Genomic DNA, 18,908 nt, shown 5'->3' on the forward strand with positions numbered 1-18,908 from the left:
TGATGCCAGTTTAACTTTGAATGCTGAGAAATGTGAGTTTCATAAGACAAGGTTAAGATTATTTGGCCATATCTTTTGTGATGGGGGCATGACACCCAACCCAGCTAAAGTGCAAGGGCTGTCAACAGCCACTTCCCAGCAAGATGATTCCTTGTTGTGTTTATTCCTTGGCATGGCCACCTATTGCTCTAGATATATAAGAGATTTTACCACGGCCAGTGCACAATTAAGAGACTTGGTCACAATAATGCAAGCAAAGCTTCCAGAAAATCAAGCAAGCTCTAAAGAACGCTTCTGAAGCAGCATTTTTTTTATCCAAAGCTTCATACATGTTGTTGTTGACGCTAGCCCTGTTGGATTGGGCATCATCCTTGAACAGCACAGCAGACACCCAAATGCTTGAAGATGTATTGTGGTGTACCCCAGAAGAAGTTTGTCCCAAACTAAATCTGCTTACTCACTGCCTCAGAAAGAAAGTTTGGCTGCGACGTGGGCTTGTGGGCAGTGACATGGGCTTCTGAACATTTCCACGTATTCTTGATTGGGAATCCTTCAGGCTTGTGACCGACCATTAAGCATTTTTGACTAACATTATTGACTAACTAAGCAAAAATGCCTCCCTGCATGGAAAGCTGGGGTCTATGATTGCAAGAGTACAACTACACCATTGTGCATTGTCCAGGGAAAGATCAGAACCCAGTCAACTACTTCTCATGAGTGCCTCTACACCTCTACAATGCCCTAGCACCCATTCTAAGGCAGCTGAAGGTTACATAAATTTCATAGTGAAATCCAGCACTCGAACTGCCAGTTCATCAGAGCAAATCGTCACTGCCACAAATCAAGAGAGTGACATGTTGAAACTAAAAGACATCATTACACATCAGTCTTGGCACCAGCACCCTTGACCTCTTACCAGCGACAGTGAATATCAAAAGTTTAAGAATGTCAAAGATTAACTGTCCACTACTCAGGAAGGTATTATTCTAGGAGGGTCGAGAATGGTCATTCCAGAGTCTACGACAACAGATAATTGAAGTGCCCATGAAAAACATCGCAGAATTGTTGCCACCAAACAAACTCTCCGAGACCGAATCTATATTCCACATCTCAACAAGAGGGTTGAAAAAGAATTAAAGGCCTGTTATCTATGCAACAGCCTGTCATCGAAAACCACTCAACACCTATTCAGCTTCGCAGAGTTGTCAATGCATGCACGGGAAAGATTTGCAGTGGACTCCTTCAGTCATCTTGACAACAGACATTGCCTGATGGTGATCGTTGATAAATTTTCCCGTTTTCCATTGATCAAAAATCTCTCATCTATCACTCAAGAATGTGTCATTGAGAGGTTAGATAGCGTCTTTGCTACCTGGGGTACTGCTGCAATTTTAAAGTTTGACAACGGACCACCTTTCAACAGTCGAGAAGTCGAAGATTTTCTCAGGCACCTTAATGTGAAGCAACAGAAGTGGACCACTCCGTGGCCCCAGGCCAATGGCCTTGTCGAATGTTTCATGAGTACTAAAAAAAAAGCTGTCTAGCGGACTGTACTAGAAAAGCTTGACCTTAAAGCGCTTTTATTTTATTTTGAATTTTTTTTAAATTTTTTTGGTTAAAATTTTTTTTATTGAGCAATCATAAAAATACAAAGATGGGCCCACAACCACACGGGCTGGCCGCTAAGTCACATAGAACGACACATGAAGTAAACAATCATTTCCGAGGCCAGGCCAAATCATAGAATAAAATTGCTCCAGACATAAGACAGAATACAACAATTTTCTACATAAAACATGAAAATAACGAACACAAAAACAAGGCGAGTACAATAATCAAGTCAGCCCAAATAGCAGAGGGGGAGGTCACTAAACAGGAGAACAGACATAAATCAATGAGATTCGGCAAGGTCGCGAGGGGGGGGGGAGCAGGGAGGACAGGAAAATCCTAGAATAGAGTGAAAAATTTCGGGAACGTCGGCCTAAGGAGACAGGGTAATATCGGAGGTGGCAACCAAGGGAGGGGTACAAATATCTCCACGGTATGCATTCCATTGACCCCAAATTTTCGTCCACGCCCCTGGTCTGCCCCTAGCCACGTAGACTGTCTTCTCTCGGAACATGGACCAGTCCATGTTATCCTCCCACACCGAAACGTCAGGAGGGCGGGATACGCCCCAGAGTTGCGCAATGTCGCGCTTCGCGACCATGTAACCCAGGGTCGCCCATCTAGTCTGGGCCACAGAGTAATCGGAGGGTTCCCACACATTCAGCAGGCATCGTCGGGCCTCAGGCCGCAGGGCCACACCCGTCACTACAGCCATTATCGCAAGCACATCCACCCAATAGGCCGCCACCACAGGACACTCCCAAAGTATGTGCAGAAAGGTAGCGCTCATCCCACAGCCACGCTTACACAAGCCATCCGGGGAAAAACCCATCACGACCAGACGCGGACCAGTCACATACACCCGGTGGAGGATCTTAAGTTGCACCAAACGAAGACGGGCGGGAATAGCGACCTCCTTCGGGGAGGAGAGTGCCGACTGCCAGTCCTCGTCATCCAGTTCCAACCCATCACCGACCCACATCTCCCGGAGTCGGACCAACAAATCTGTACGATTATGAATCAGTTTCTTATAGATTAGCGAGATAGTGCTGTCGGTCAAGTGTCCATCTAGTATACGATCTTCAAGGGGGGAAGACTCGGGTGGGGTCACATCAGGAGTCAGAACCGAGGCCAAGGCATGTCGGACTTGCAGATACCGGAAAAACTCTCTATCACTCAAGTCGTATTCCGCCTTAAGGGCCTGGAATGACTTCACGCGACCATTCACACAAACGTCACCCACCTTACAAATCCCAATCATATCCCAGCGTTCAAAACCCTTGGTAGACCAGAGACATCCCAAACGTTCAGAAGCATAAAGCGGAGTCGCCAGCGTCAGTCGATTCTCCCAACCCAAACTCACATTCTCAGCACGCCACACCTTGACCGCAGCCCTGGACGGGCCCACAAGATGGCTCCCAGCCGATCTAGAATATAGCGCTCTATTAAAGTCCCCTCCCGGCAACTGGAGCCTATCCATCTCAAAAGCCGGATCGCGACCCGGCGAATACATCGCGTGGTTAATGGCCGAGAGCTGGGCAGCCCAGTAGTATCTCTTGATGTCGGGGAGCGCCATGCCCCCGTCATACCAAGGGATAGTAAGTTTCGCGAGGGCTATACGTGGGCGTCCGTCCCAAATCAATTGTCTTTGCAGACTCTCGACTTCTCTGAAATAAATGGCGGGAATGTCGTCGAAGGAGTTCTGAAGGGCGTAGAGGAACCGCGGCAAGGACATCATTTTAAATAGAGCCGCCCTACCCAGAGGAGACAGGGGTAGCTTACGCCAACGGGCCACATCCTGGCGCAATCTAAGAAGCGGGGGGAGGAGATTGCGCTCAAACCGGAGGGAGGGGTCCAGGGTAATAAAAATCCCCAAATACTTGAAGCCAGACTGGACCACCTGGATAGGGAACCTGGCCGGCAAAGAGGGCAAAACACCCGAAAGAACATACACGCAGGACTTAGCCCAGTTAATAACAAGGCCCGAGTTAGCTCCGAACGAAGTAAGAACATCAAATAAGACGTTCAAGGATTTACGCGGGGATGTAAGATATAGAAGGATATCGTCCGCGTAAAGAGAGACACGGTCTTCAAAGTCCGGCGACCAACGGATCCCTTTGAGTGATTGTTCCCATCGAAGCCACGCAGCTAACAGTTCCAGGGCCAGCGCGAAAAGCAATGGAGACAAGGGGCAACCCTGCCGGGTCCCTCTACCAAGGCTGAAGGGGACAGAGACTCTACCGTTCACCACCACTTGCGCTAAGGGTTCCACATACAACAGCTTCACCCATCCAATAAATTCAGGTCCAAAACCAAACTTTGAGAGCTGCCCAAAGATAGGGCCACTCGACCGTGGCAAAAGCCATCGAGGCATCCAACGAGGCCAAAATGGCCGGCTCCGTCAGACGCCCCGCCCTCGCAACAGCACCGTGGAGACGACGTAGGTTAAGAGCCGTGTTGCGATGTGGGATAAATCCGGACTGATCCGGATGAACCAAGTCGCTAATGACCGTCAGTAGGCGGGTCGCCAGGAGCTTAGCCAGTACCTTAGGCTCAACATTTAACAGGGAAATGGGCCTATAAGACGAACAAAGGTCCCGCGGTTTCCCGTCCTTGGGAATTACGACTATCGTAGCAAGACGCTGGTCATACGGGAGAATACCACATTCCCGGGACTCCAAAAACATGGCACGAAGATGGGGCGCTACCTTATCAGGGCGTAGCTTGTACAGCTCAATTGGCAACCCGTTCGGGCCCAAGGCCTTGCCCGAACGGAGCGAACGAATGGCAGTCGCTATTTCATCCGTAGTAAAAGGGGACTCCAACGAGACACGGTCTAGATCGGAAACACTGGGCAAAGCTATATCGCGCAACAAAAGGCGAGAGTCAGCCACATCCCGTCCAGACACAGGGGTATAAACCACACGAAAATATTCTGCAAAACATTCCACTATTCCAACCGGGTCTGTCATTTCGACACCATTCGACGACTGAATCACAGGCACTACACGATTCGCTCTCTCTTTCTTATCCAACCACGCCAGCAATTTACCCGCTTTGTCCCCCACATCATACAGACGACCCTGCTGTTCCCGAAACATCAGTCTAGCCGCATCCGTGACCAAGGATTTATAAGCAAATTGTTTCAGACCCAGGGCGTGGAGTTTATCAGAGGTGACCCCAGCCTCCAAGTCGGCCTCCCTCTCCGCAATCTCTGTCTCAAGGTCCACCACCTCCCGATTCCTAGCCTTCTTGGATTGAGCAATAAGGCAAAGGGCCTGCCCACGTATCACTGTTTTAAAGGCCTCCCACAGTGACACAGCCGAGGAAACCGGCCCCTCGGTGTCCAAAAAATAGGCATCTAAAGATTTAGTCAAAAGGTTTCGGGTCTCAGGGGAGGTAATATACCAGGGGTTGATAGGAGCCACTCGGCCCACCGCTTCCACCCCAAACTCAAAACAAAGCCAGAGCGGAGAATGATCGGAGATGCCCCGGGGGAGGTGTCTGATCTCACGCACCGCCGGCGTCTGCGCCGCGGGCATCAGGAAATAATCCAGTCTAGACAGACTCCCATGGGCCCCCGAATGGAAGGTGTATTGGAGCTGGGTAGGATGCATGAGTCTCCAGCAATCCACCAAACCAAACGTGTCCAAAAACCCACCTAGCCATTGTTGGGCCGAAGGAGTATCCCTAGGGGGGTAGCGATCATGTAGACCGGAGATCACAGAATTAAAATCGCCTGCAACAAAAAGAGTACTGTCAGGAAGGTTCAGCAACACACGGCCCAAATCGGAAAAGGTGGAAGACTGTAGGCCGGGGGGCACATAAACAGTAAACAAGGAGAGGGTACGACCCTCATAGCGACCCACGAGGACAGCATAACGCCCCCGATCATCAAGGATCACATCATCAATGGTTAGGGGGAGGGAAGCCCGAACAAGGATACCCACCCCCCTGGAACCACTGGTAAACCCCGAATGCGCAGCAAGACGATATCCCCACCTGTTCATCGCACGACAAGAATTGCCCACCAAATGAGTTTCCTGCAAAAAATGAATATGCTACTTACCAGTATGCATCTGTTCTTGGCATGTAGGGCTGCTAACATTCATATCTTAGCATTAGATCGCCGCCTAGTGTTGGGTCCGGATGATCGCACATTGTTGTCCTGGAAGAGTCTTCGAAGTATCCTGAGATAGGTGGCTCCTCCCCTGGACTACAGTGCGCATGGGCATCGGCTCCATCCCCAGATTGTTTTTCGCCATTGTGGCAGAAGATGGAGTGAAAAGTGTAAAGGATGTCCATGCTAATGACTGAATACAATAGTATATCTGCAGCTGCGACAGGCACCGGGGAGGAGGGTGGGCGATATGAATGTTAGCAGCCCTACATGCCAAGAACAGATGCATACTGGTAAGTAGCATATTCAGTTCGAGGCATGTGGGCTGCTAAATTCATATCTTAGCATAGAATACATAGCAGTCCCTCCATCAGCGGCGGTTGCCCGTGCCAGCTGCAGAAACCTGAAAAAGTCTCTTGAGAACAGCCTGTCCTACAGCAGCTTGCTGCTTGGAATGCACATCAACACAGTAGTGTTTTGTAAAGGTATGTGGTGTAACCCACGTGGCTGCTCTGCAAATGTCTTCTAAAGGAATGTTCCCCAGGAAAGCCATTGATGCCCCCAATTTGCGTGTGGAGTGCGCCCTTGGGGGTATCGTTAAAGTGCGCTTGGCCTTTTGATAACAGATTTGGATGCACTTAACAATCCACCTGGCTATTCCTGCTTTGGAAATAGGGTTGCCTTTGTGTTGTGGTGAGAAGGCAACAAAAAGTTGTTTTGTTTTCCTAAAGTGTTGTGTCCTGTCTATGTAGTACATCAACGCCCTCCGTACGTCTAACGTATGGAGCATTCTTTCCGCCACCGTTTGTGGGTTTTGGAAGAATGCCGGCAAGTCAATAGTTTGGTTGAGATGAAACTGTGACACCACCTTCGGAAGGAATTTGGGGTTAGTACGTAGCACTACCCTATTTGGATGAATCTGAATGAATGGCTCTTGGATTCTGAGCGCTTGTAGCTCACTAACACGCCTCAGCGACGTAATAGCAATGAGGAAAGCTACTTTCCACGTTAGGAACTGGAGTTCACACGAGTGCAGTGGCTCAAAGGGTGGTCCCATCAGTCTGGTGAGGACCACATTGAGGTTCCACACCGGAGCTGGCGGTGTTCTTGGGGGAATGACTCGTTTCAGACCTTCAAGGAAAGCTTTAATGGCAGGCACCCTGAAGACAGAGAGATGCTGCCTATTCTGAAGATAAGCTGCGATGGCGGATAGATGTATCTGAATAGAAGTGAACGCTAGATTGCACTTGTAAAGATGTAGCAGATAGCAAATGATGTTAGGGATAGATGCATCTAGCGGGTTGATGTCATTGGCTGTACAGTAAATGACAAAACGCTTCCATTTTGCAGCATAGCATGCTCTGGTAGTAGGCTTCCTTGCCTCTTTGATGATGTCCATGCATTCCGGAGGTAGGTGCAGGTATCCAAACTCTAGGACTTCAGGAGCCAGATCGCCAGGTTGAGCTGTTGCGGATCTGGATGCTGAATGTCTCCATGGTTCTGCGTCAAAAGTCTGGGCGTGAGGCGCAGTCTTTGATGCGGCACCACCGAGAGTTCGAGGAACGTGGTGTACCATGCTTGGCGCGCCCACGTTGGAGCAACTAGGATGAGAGTCATCGAGTGCTGCCTTAGCTTTCTTGCCACCAGCGGTATCAGAGGGGCTGGCGGAAAAGCGTACGCAAATTTGCCTGACCAGTTCATCCATATCGCATTCCCCTGCGACTGTGGGTGAGGGAACCTGGCGGCAAAGTGTTGGCATTTTGCGTTTTCTTTTGTTGCAAACAGGTCTATCTCCGGAAGACCCCACTGCTGGAAGTACGGGTGGAGTACAGATGGGTGTAACTCCCACTCGTGCATTTGATGGCTGTATCTGCTGAGCAGATCCGCTATCTGATTGTCCTTGCCCGGGAGGTGTTCTGCCATGAGGAAGATGTTCCTCTGAATGGCCCACCGCCACATGCCCCGAGCCAGATGAGACAGCTGTGGCGAGTGGGTGCCCCCCTGCTTTTGGATGTAGTACATCGCAGTCATGTTGTCCGTTCGGACTAACACTACCTTGTTGCACAGATGTACAATGAAGGACTTGAGCGCCATGAAGATTGCCATCAGTTCCAGATAGTTGATGTGCATCTTCTGTTGCTGCGTCGTCCATAGTCCCTGCACTGTGTAAGTGAGCAGATGAGCTCCCCATCCCTGGAGAGATGCGTCCGTCATCAGGGTAATCTGTGGCACTGGCTCCTGGAACAGTCGGCCCTTGCAAAGGTTGTGTGGAGTCCACCAATGCAGAGAGTCGTATGCCCGACTGGTAACCAACACTAGGTCTGTTAATTGGCCCTGAGCCTGTGTCCACTGATTTGCTAAGCACTCCTGGAGCGGGCGCATATGCAACCGTGCGTGAGGGACTATGAAGATGCAGGAGGCCATCATGCCTATCAACTGCATGAACACTCTCGCTGGAAGTGAGTGTTGTGGTCTGAACTTCTGGATCAGAGACTGCATGCTGTCTATCCTGACTTGGTTTGGTTGAGCCATGGCCGTTAGGGTATTGATCGTCGCACCTAGAAACTGCCGGACATGTGCCGGCTGAAGATGCGACTTTGGGTAGTTCAACGAGAAACCTAGATTGTGAAGGAGGTGAATGGTAGTCGACATGTCCGCGGCGCACTGTTGTTCCGACTTGGCTTGAACGAGCCAGTCGTCCAGGTAGGGGTAGACATGGATGTTCTGCCTCCTGAGGTGCGCTGCTACCGTCGCCAGACACTTGGTAAACACTCTTGGGGCTGTGGTCACTCCGAAGGGTAGGACCTTGAACTGATAATGCCTGCCTTGGATAGTGAACCTGAGGTATTTTCTGTGGGACGGGTGTAGTGGTATGTGGAAATAAGCATCCTTGAGGTCTAAGGTTGCTAAGAAGTCCCCTTGGTTTAACAAGGGAAGAATCTGTTGCAATGTGAGCATATGGAAATGTTCTGACAGTATATACAGGTTGAGGGGACGGAGATCTAGAATGGGTCTGAGAGATCCGTCCTTCTTCGGAATAAGGAAGTACAGGGAATATACCCCTGTGCCTTCCTCCTCTACTGGCACGAGCTCGATTGCGCCTTTTTGCAGCATCACCACTACTTCCTGCTGCAATAAGTGCAAGTGCTCTGCGGACATAGGCCGTTGCCTTGGTAGAATGTTGGGTGGAGTGGATTTTAACTCTAGACAATAACCGTACTGGACAAGTTGTCGCACCCACCTGTCTGTGGTGATGTTTTTCCAGACGGGCAGGAACTGCTGTAGTCTCCCCCCGACAGGTGTTAAGTGGTCGGAGGCAGTGACAGAGAGTCACTGTTTGCTTGGGGCAGAGGAGCGGGAGTTGTTGTTCCCTCTGCCACGTCCTCTGGTGCTGTTTCCTCGGTAACCCCCCTTGTTCTGTTTGGGGTACGAGGATTGTGCTCCACCTCTAGAGAATTGGGATTGTTGACCCATCTGTCCTCTGGTGACTCCACGTGCACCTGAGCGACGAAAATTGTTGCCACGAAACTGCTGTGATTGTAGGGCCCCCATAGACTTAGCAGTTTCGGTGTCTTTCTTAATTTTTTCCAGGGTGGTGTCAACATCTGGACCAAACAGTCTATCAGGATTGACTGGCTGATTAAGTATGGTTGTTTGAATGTCAGGTTTAAACCCCGATATGCGGAGCCACGCCTGTCGTCTCAGCATGACGCTAGTGTTAATGGCCCTAGCTGCTGTGTCTGCGGCATCAAGTGCACACTTTATGGCTGCGTTGGAGATCAGTTTTCCCTCTTCTATAAGCAGTTTGGTGCCCTCTTGAAACTGCGAAGGCAGGTGTTCTAAAACCCGCTCTAGGGTGTCGTAATGCGCCCTATCATAACGTGCCAAGAGTGCCTGTGTATTTGCAATACGCCAAAAATTGGCAGCCTGTGCAGCTACTCTTTTGCCTCCTGCCTCTAGCACTTTGGACTCCTTATCCGGGGGAGGAGCTTCACCCGTTGTTTGGGAGTTGGCCCTTTTGCGGGCATTTGCGACCACCAGGGAGTCAAGCGGCAACTGTGCCCGAATGTATGCAGGGTCTGCAGGTGCTGGTCTGTACTTCTTTTCGATACGTGGATTGACCACTCTCGCCCTGGTAGGTTCTTTAAAGATGTCCGCAGCATGTTTGAGGACCCCTTTGAGCATAGGCAGTGTCTTTACTGTCCTTTCAGAGACTGAAAAAGTGTCGAATAGAAAGTCTTCTTCTACTGGGTCAGCATGCATGTCCACATCATGATTAGCAGCTGCCCTTTCAATGAGTGCATGAAAACTCGCAGAATCTTCTGTTGGGGATGCACGTGCGCTGAAAGGCTGTGGGTCTTGCCCCACATCTTGGGTGCCTTGGCCACCAATGTCATCATATGAATCCGGCTGCGCATCTGGTTCATTGATGGGGAAAGTGTATTGGTCACCTTCATCATATTCCTCACCCTCAGAGTGTTCTGGGGAAGGAGTAGGGCTCCTTCTTGGAGGAGGCTGGATAGGTTCCATGAGGCCTGAAGCGTCCTGCGGAAGCCTTTTCTTCTTCAGGGGGATGACCTAGGAGTCCACTGGCTGTGAAGTGATCCTCCTTTTGTAAAGGGTCAATTTGCCTGTGTCTGCATCGATAAAACGCTCAGAATCCTCTTCTGAGTCGAGTACCCGACTCGAAAGTGCCCCTGCCGTTGAAGAATCCGACTTCTTTGGCGTCGATTTCGTTGAAAAGGCCTTCGGCGCCTCTTTTGGCGGCAGAAGGAAGAGAAGTTTACCCGCAGGCTTCACCGGAAAGTCCATCGGCTTCTGGGGCGATGGCATCGGAGCCGACGTAGCAGAGGCCTTCTCCCTGATTCTCTGTAGTGAAGAGGCGATGGGGGACGCGTCACTTACAGTGGCCTTTGGCGCCGACAAGGAGGTCTTGACCTTGCCCTCGGATCCGACGTCCTGTTGGCCCTTCTGAGTCTTGGACGATGATGCCGCCGCCGCCGACCCAGAGTCCTTGGACCGATGCGCAGATGTGCCAGCCTTCGATCCGTGTGCTTGTGTCGTCTCCGTCTCCACCACGCGTCCGACTAACAAAGTCCCAGTCGGAACCGGAGCCGTGCCGCTGGCTTTGGCGGGCTTTGACGGCGTCGCAGCGGTTGACCCGTGCCGACCACCCTTCTTAGAGGATCCCTCCTCTGGCGCCGATTTCGACACTGTGGATTCGACAGATTTCTTCGACTTCTGTGGACCGGAGGCCGACGGAGTCGATGAAGCAGCGGGTTTAGTAGCTTTTGGTGGTACGGCCGCCATCTTAGGGACGCTCGAATCCATAAGTTTCGGTTTCGATTTCGGGTCGGCCATTTTAGGTGTAGTCGATACCGTAGGTTTCAGTTTCGGTTTCGATACGGGCTGCGCAGCAAGTATGTCCGTGGCCAGGCCTGAAGGCGGGGCCGTGGCTTGCGGTACGGGGTCTTGGGTAAGGCCGACAGGCGATCCCGTGACCCGCTCATGATCTTCGTAACCTTCGGGGCATAGCTTGTCCCCTGAGCTATCTTCCGCGGCCCCATAAATCTCTTCGACGTCCCCTACCTCGTCGACGTATTCAAGGCCTTGACCCACGACTCCGTCGTCGTCTACCGGATCCGCCTCGACCTCCGTCTCGGGCGGGGAGATTTGAAGATGATGGCTCTGGCCCTCCTCTTCTTGGTCGCCGAAGATGTTTTCTGGATCCGGGGCCGCTTGTCTGGCCTCCAGGCGCACCGCGCGCCGAAGCTTGAGAGTCTTCTTTGACCTGAATCTTGCGCAGGCCTTGCAGTTGTCCCGTTATGGTCTGGTGAAAGGCATTTGTTACAGACCGGGTGCACGTCTATATGTGGGTATTTGGACCCACAGAGCGGACAGTACTTAAACGGACTCCGCTCCATGCTGGAAAGTTGCAGTCGTGTCGCGATGAGAAGGCCCCGATGTCCGAAGAGTGAAAACACTCCGCTGATTCCGACTCCAAGAGACGGAAGAACTCGAGACCGTGCGCAAACAATACCGACGCAAAGAATACAAGGCCTTTTGGCCGTAAAAAGTTAGTTTTTCTCGGTTCCGACAGAGAGACGTCGAGACCGCATCCGAACCCAATGGCGGAAAAAAACAATCTGGGGATGGAGCCGATGCCCATGCGCACTGTAGTCCAGGGGAGGAGCCACCTATCTCAGGATACTTCGAAGACTCTTCCAGGACAACAATGTGCGATCATCCGGACCCAACACTAGGCGGCGATCTAATGCTAAGATATGAATTTAGCAGCCCACATGCCTCGAACACAATGTCTGGAGATAAACGGCGTAGACATTTTAACACCACGCTCCGCTTAATGCGATCTCCCAGACCATTAACATTCCACGAAACCAGCCTCAACCCGCTACCCCCCATCCCACACAGCAACGCCGAAACCCCCCCGTGATGAGCATGACATAACAAACATCAGAAGCAAGATTGATTCGCCTTGAAAACATAACACATAAACATTAAACATCCCAATCACCCACCCCCCAACAATCAAGAGAACACCCCCCACCCTGCACCCCTGCAAAATGCTAAATAGCCACCCCAACATGCAGTGTGCCTGTCGCCCAAGAACCCCTATTCTACAAAAAGAACCCCGGAGGAGGAAAGGCTCTGGCCCACCCGCCACCCCGAGTAGGACAGATAATGAGGAAAGCACCCAAACAGCAGAGGCACTGAGGCAGTAAATCCCTGAAGAGTTTACTCTATCCGAGGGCCCAGGCGTAGGCGGATTGTTCAGCTCTCCATGCCACCCTCAGCACCACCCGGGTGGGCGGCGGACTCAGTCTCAGGAGGTCGGTCAGGCAGAGAGTCCATCCAGTCATTTACAGAATCAGGCTGATCAAAGAAGAAGGTTCGGTCGTTGTACTCGACGCGCAGCCTGGTCGGAAAAAGCATGGCGTCGCGAAGCCCAATGTCTCGGAGACGTTTCTTGACATCACGGAAGCCCATACGCTGTCTCTGGACCTGTTGAGAAAAGTCCGGATAGAAGTTCACCGTGGCGTTCTCAAAGGCCACCGGGCCCTTCACACGTGAGGCTTGCAGGATAGCGTCCCGATCCCTATAATGGAAGAGTTTCGCAACAATAGGCCTCGGCGGGGCACCCGGCTTACCCTTGCCCCCCGGAACACGATGAGCACGTTCCACTGCGAAAAACTTAGTCAAACCAGACGGGGAGAGGTGGTTCTGGATCAAGTCCTCAACAAGGAGATCAACAGAGTGAGGTTCTGGATTCTCCGGAACGCCGACCACGCGCACATTACAGCGACGGGCCCTGTTCTCAAAGTCCTCCAAGCGCCGGGTCATGAAGTCGTTCACCTTACGAAGGTTGCCGATCTCCGTCTGCATCTCCGAAACGTCTTCCATTAGACTGGATGACTTGAGATCCAACGACTTCACCTTCTCATTGGTTTTCGACAGGTCAGCACGAATCAAGTTCACATCAATGGCCACGGTGTCAATTTTGTGGGCCAAAGCTTCATATTGTTGGCCTATCGTCTCCTTCATGGCAGAAATGGCGCCCATGACGTCCTGCAAGGATGGCTCCGTTGACGCATCCACCGCGTGGTCAGCGGTACTTGATCCGGGCAGGGCGGCTCCGGGGGACCCCTTGGAATGGGTGTAGCGGTCCATAACATTGGACTGGACCGGGCCCCCACGCAGGGGCGTCTTGGTCTTCCGAGTCTCTCGGTCCCCTCTGCCAGCCATGATAGAACTGCGTCACCAGGAGATCAACCAGGCTCGATAGAACGACCACAGGAAAGCAGGGCCTCGGGACCAAAGAACCGCAGCTAGGGTACCACTATTGGGAGGGTCAACAGACAGGAGAATAAAACCAGCCAAAGGCCCGATAGCCGGTCCGTGCCTCGACTGCAGCCCAGGCCAGGCTCCTCTGCCAGATATCTCAGTCTGAGGCAGAAACGAAACCGAAACTTAAGAGGGGGACCCACAAGTCGAATCCCCCTGCCGTTGTTGTTCAACTGCAAGACGGCCACTGAGCCTCACCCAGTCCCGGGCGTACCTCGAGGGCGGAGCCCGAAAGTCCGTATCGATGTAACCCCGGCACCCCGGTTCCAAATCAAATTCCAAAAAGTCCAGGGTAATCAGCCCAGTGTCCTCTACTCAAATCCTCGTAAAAAGTCAGGATTAGTTCAGGATATCATGCCGGGAGTGGCGGGGGTCCGGGGAGCGCTGAGCTCACGCGGCCATCTCGGATGCCCGCCAAGCTCCTCCTCCCTTAAAGCGGTTTTAAATTCCACTCTTCAAGCTTATTGCTCGACCCTTCACTTGATCAGAGTTGAAAGCCCTGCAACCTTGATATTAGAGAGAGCCGTGACGACCAAGTTGCCTCAATGGAGCAACAGAAGAGCAAATACCGCAGAAGAAACTCACAAGAAATACTTGGATCATAAGGAGAAAATGAAAGCTTAGGCAAACAAGTTTCGACATGCAAAATAGGTCACCTTCACTAGAGGAGATTGAGTTCTTCTTTGTCAGCAGAGACAATGAAAGTCTGATGCTCCTTTTGATGCTGAACCATTTCATGTTGTGACCAGCATGGTGACAGCTCAGCATCCTGGTAGGTTAATTACACAAGATTCCTCGCATTTCCAGTGTGTGGGCTAATCGCTCGTCAGTTACTGATGTCACTATAGAGACTGGTTCTGAAAGTACAAGCAAAGACCCCTTGACTACTTCTGTTTCTCCATCACGAATGCCAGCCAGGGGCATTTCTACTGCCTGTCCCCAGTTTCTGAAGACATGGTTGAGACATGTGATTCAAGCACCATGAAGACTCGCTGAAGAGCTCTAATTGGATACATTTGTGAAAAAATTTCCATTTTTTATTTAACATTGGGGGGAGATGTAGTGTCGCGCGAGTATGTAGTGAAGGAAACTTTGTAGCGCCTGATGGTCTCCATAGAACTGTGACGTAAGCATTAGAGCGTAGTGAATTGAATGCAGATTTAGAATGTTGAGTTTGCGGTTACACGCAGAAGAATAAAGGCATGTTATACTAAGTTCTGTGTATGGTGTATCATTGGTTACTACCAAGGCTGGGGGGACCCTACACATGAGGTACAATAGAAGAACTAAGAGTGGTAAAGGTGAGGAGCTGCACAGATGGCCACTCTAAAACCCAGTGGTGTAATTGAAAGGGATGTGTACAGAGGGTCCCTGCGTCATTAAGAAAAGTGGAAGGATGCACATTGGGAGATAAAACCCTGATGAGAGGTAGAAGAATTTGGGTACACAGCAGAGTGTTCAAGTAAGAATGTTGTGGAGTGTTCAAGTAAGAATGTTGTGGAGAGAGACTATCAACATGTACGGAATGTGGCAAAAGTACAGGGTGCAAATAAAGAAACTTCAGCACATAGGCCCAGTTGTATGACGGAACCACGCATGCCGTTACCGTGCATGCCTTTACAACTCCTTCATTATAAAGCATATTCCTGTACCACACACACTTTTACCATGCCTGCCTTTGCAATGAAAATGTACTGTACTATATTTATTTATCTATTTATTATGTCCTAACTATAACTACCTACTGGTGACCGCCAGCAGGATATATTTATTTATCATATTTCTCCAAAGATCAATACTTTTAAACAAATATATATTTTGAAATATTCCATCAATGCAATGTTTATTAATATTGATTACTAAAATAAAATTAGGTAAGTTTTATTTAAAACATGTCTACATATTGTGGGTGCAAATATTAAAGTAAATAGTTGGGGGACATATTGCTTTTTTAATTTTTCTAGTTTCCATTGACAAAGTATTTTTTGTTTTGCTAATAACGGCGCAGTTTGACAAATCTTAAAGAAATTTTCACAACTGGAACGCCAATCACTTCAGCTGCTGTCTGGAAAGTTTCAGGGTGATTTGTCAAGCGGGGGACAAGAAAAAGGGGGAGTGGTCCTAAAACACGTTTTCTCCATGTAATTTACCATAGGGATTTTAGACACAACTACGGCCTGAACTGCTGGATGGAATTACACCAACATGCCAGAAAGCTAGCTCTTGATCCAGAAAGAGCCCTTTTTTGTAACTTGGTGTAAATTTGTTCAGTAGTTTTGGACTTATTAAAGAGAAAATATTTATGTATATCTATAGACGCAAATCCTCCACAGATCTGACAGATATCATGGTGAGATCTGATTGGCTTACAATACTTCAACCAGGAAATGTTGGAAGCCATCGTCCAACTCGGACCCGGCCATCTCCCCCCGAAAATAAAAAAAATGAAAAAATTACATAAGGGGTCAGGGTAGGAATACCATAACCCACTAGGCCGGCCGGTGGGGTCCCATAGGGACCCCGCCTGGGGCCAAAAAAAGTTTTCATTTTTTTTCATTTTACTGCAATAAAATAAATACAATAATAAACAAGCCCGGTTTCCCATGCTTGTGTTTTTTTTTTTTGCTCCCCGGGTTGGCCAGGTCCCAGGGGTGGGGGATACTTAGATTTGGGAGGAGGGGGTGCATGTTCCCCCTCCCCCTTGCCAGACCGATTTCAGCCCTAGGGACCTATCGGCCCCAGCTTTTAAAATATAATGGGAGGTGGGTGCTGGGTCCCCCTCCAGGGACTATTTCAGTTCCAGGGACCCCACAGCCCGGCCAAAGGTTCAGAGGAGGCAGGACACAGAGCCCCCCTCCACGGACTGATTTCAGAACTGAGGACCATCTCCTGGGGCCCGGCGGTGAAGAGGAATGGGAGAAGGGGCCGTGTGCTCTTCCCTCCCAGAGCCATTAATGGTCCTGGAGTACCCAAACCCTGGTCGGGGACATAGCTGTTTCCCTGCCCCTAATGGCACAGGCAAGGAAAACTGTATTTACTCTCGCATGGCTCTAATCGTGCCCTAAGGTAACCATAACTCACTCCCTGTGGGGTAAAACACTGTTAATTACCTCACATGTTACATCAGTCATGAAATCTTCTATGACATCATAGATAATATCACTACAGCATAAAATTATTGTTGAGAAAATAGGCAAGGGCACGAGTTATAGTTACCTTAGGGCACGAGTTATAGTTTCCTGAAATAAGTAGAACTGCTGAATTTCTATGATTTTGTGTGTGTAAAATCTGAACCTAACTAGAACGTCTCTGTAACCTTTTTTTTTTAGGTGAAATTGTATTTCCTAACCATAACATCCCTGTAACCTTTGTTTTTTTCATTGACGATGCATATTACCTTATCAAACCCAACCCCTATACCCAACCCACCCTAAACCTAAAAAATACCCGTTCCACCCAAATAGCCCTACCTACTCTAAACCGTAAAAATACCCTTAGCACCCAAATACCCTTGCCCACCCTAATCCCTAAAAATACCATTGGCACCCAAATACCCCTAGCCACGCTAAAACCCTAAAAATACCCTTGCCACACAAATACCCCTATCCATATTAAACCCTAAAAACCCCATTGCCCTAATATAAACATATATTACACACACATACGCGCACACACACACACACAAATATATTATACAATTACCTGAAAAACACTTACATTTTCAATGCAAAGGCATGCATGGCAAAGGCATATGCATGGTAAGATTTTGCATGGTGAAGGCATATGCCTTGTAATGGATGTGTGGTAAAGATATTGTGTGGTAACGGCCACGTTGTAAAATCTGTTTCCCTTCGGCCCTCATTAAGAGTCAGCTAGGTGCAGGTGTTTCCAGTCTGTATCTCTGCACCAAATTCAGGTAAATCTTAAGTTTTCTCTCCTTAATGAGGAGTAATTGCCTGGACCCAGAAATTCCATGCCCTGTTACGTGCATTTTTTTCCCCATTTAAGGGAGGCAACCGCTGACATTTTACTATTCCTATCACAGAGCTGCAGAAAATGTCAGCCAGAAGACCAGTGGGGAGATAGGCTAATGAAAGCACTAAATGCAGACCCCTAACTCGTCTAGGGGGGGTAGCATAGTTTACTCCCCCAGTGCCGCTGCAGGGGGGTGGCCTTGGGCCAGACTGTGCTGCCGCAACAGCATGACAGGTTCAGTCGCATAATTATCTGGGCCATAGTTTGTGAAACCAAAAAGTGCGGATCCGGAAACACTTGTGATTGCGGCTGAATAATTAAACCTGGAGTTAACGCTATGGGTGAAAATGTGCAACTAACCTGGCCTATGAGGAGTTGTGCAGGCACAGAGGTAAACAGGACGGGGACCTTGGCGCTATGGACCATGCTTAAACCAGAAAGGTACGTGAGAGAGGACACTGGTGTCAAATGCTCAGTATACTATATGGACTAAAAAGTGTACATGTCACAAAGCCTTGTTGTGGTCGCATCACGGTTAATGGCCAGTGCCTAAAGCAGGGTTCTCCAAATCCCGGTCCTGGAGGGCTGGATCCATGCCAGATTTTTAAAATAACTACATGTATCTAAATGGGGATATGCAAAAAATCTGGCATGGATCCGGCCCTCCAGGACCGGTTTGGAGAACCCTGGCCTAAAGCATCCAATGGGCATGCAGCACTAACTTTTCCATCATCAACAGCGCATGGATGGATTCATAGACTGCTCCATAAAAAGGTGAACATTCCTTCATGCTTTCATTCACTCATCCCAACAGCTCACACCCAGTAAGCTGTGAGTTGACCCCTTGAGTGGTGTAGTTTTCAAACAAGCAATACCTGAAGCAACGCTACTCCCACAAAAATTCCAGCTACCACAATTAAATTATCTTGCAGCCACTTCTCAAACTGTCCCACGCAGCCCTTGGTGTAGATATAACCCTGTTGCTCCAGCTCCTGCAGAGAAAACAAAATTGATAAAATGGAGAGAAGGAGCAGTGAGATCAAACTAAGGCCAGAGAACAGACTGAAAAGGCGGAATCTGAGAAAAGAAAAGTCAGCGGGAGAGCTGGGTTTAAGGGGTGGGGAAAAGGGGAAAATTGGGTGGCTCTCCAACAGACAAAGAGAAAGAAAAGGGCATAAAAGGAAGGAAGGTGGTAGAGGAAGACATGGGGAGAAGGGGAGGGAGCATGGATGGGAAGAAAAGATGCTTGTGAATTCAGAGCAAAGGGTAACGCAAGGCCAAGATATTGGTGTAAGAAAAGAGACTAGTTGGGAATGCCTGCAGTTTCCTATATACAAATGGA

The 18,908-nt window shown here is 49.6% G+C and overlaps 1 protein-coding gene across 1 annotated transcript in view; it reads right to left on the reverse strand.

Moving 5' to 3' along the window:
• The window catches only part of TSPAN17 (tetraspanin 17), a 111,479-nt gene that overhangs the window by 5,730 nt on the left and 86,841 nt on the right, over window positions 1-18,908 (reverse strand). Inside the window, exon 8 of the mRNA XM_078652802.1 lies at window positions 18,442-18,558. Within this exon, the coding sequence (XP_078508928.1) occupies window positions 18,442-18,558 (117 nt within the window). The remainder of the gene's footprint in view (window positions 1-18,441; window positions 18,559-18,908) is intronic.

The sequence above is a fragment of the Lissotriton helveticus genome, chromosome 7 (assembly GCF_964261635.1).
Source record: "Lissotriton helveticus chromosome 7, aLisHel1.1, whole genome shotgun sequence".
Lineage (NCBI taxonomy): Eukaryota > Metazoa > Chordata > Amphibia > Caudata > Salamandridae > Lissotriton > Lissotriton helveticus.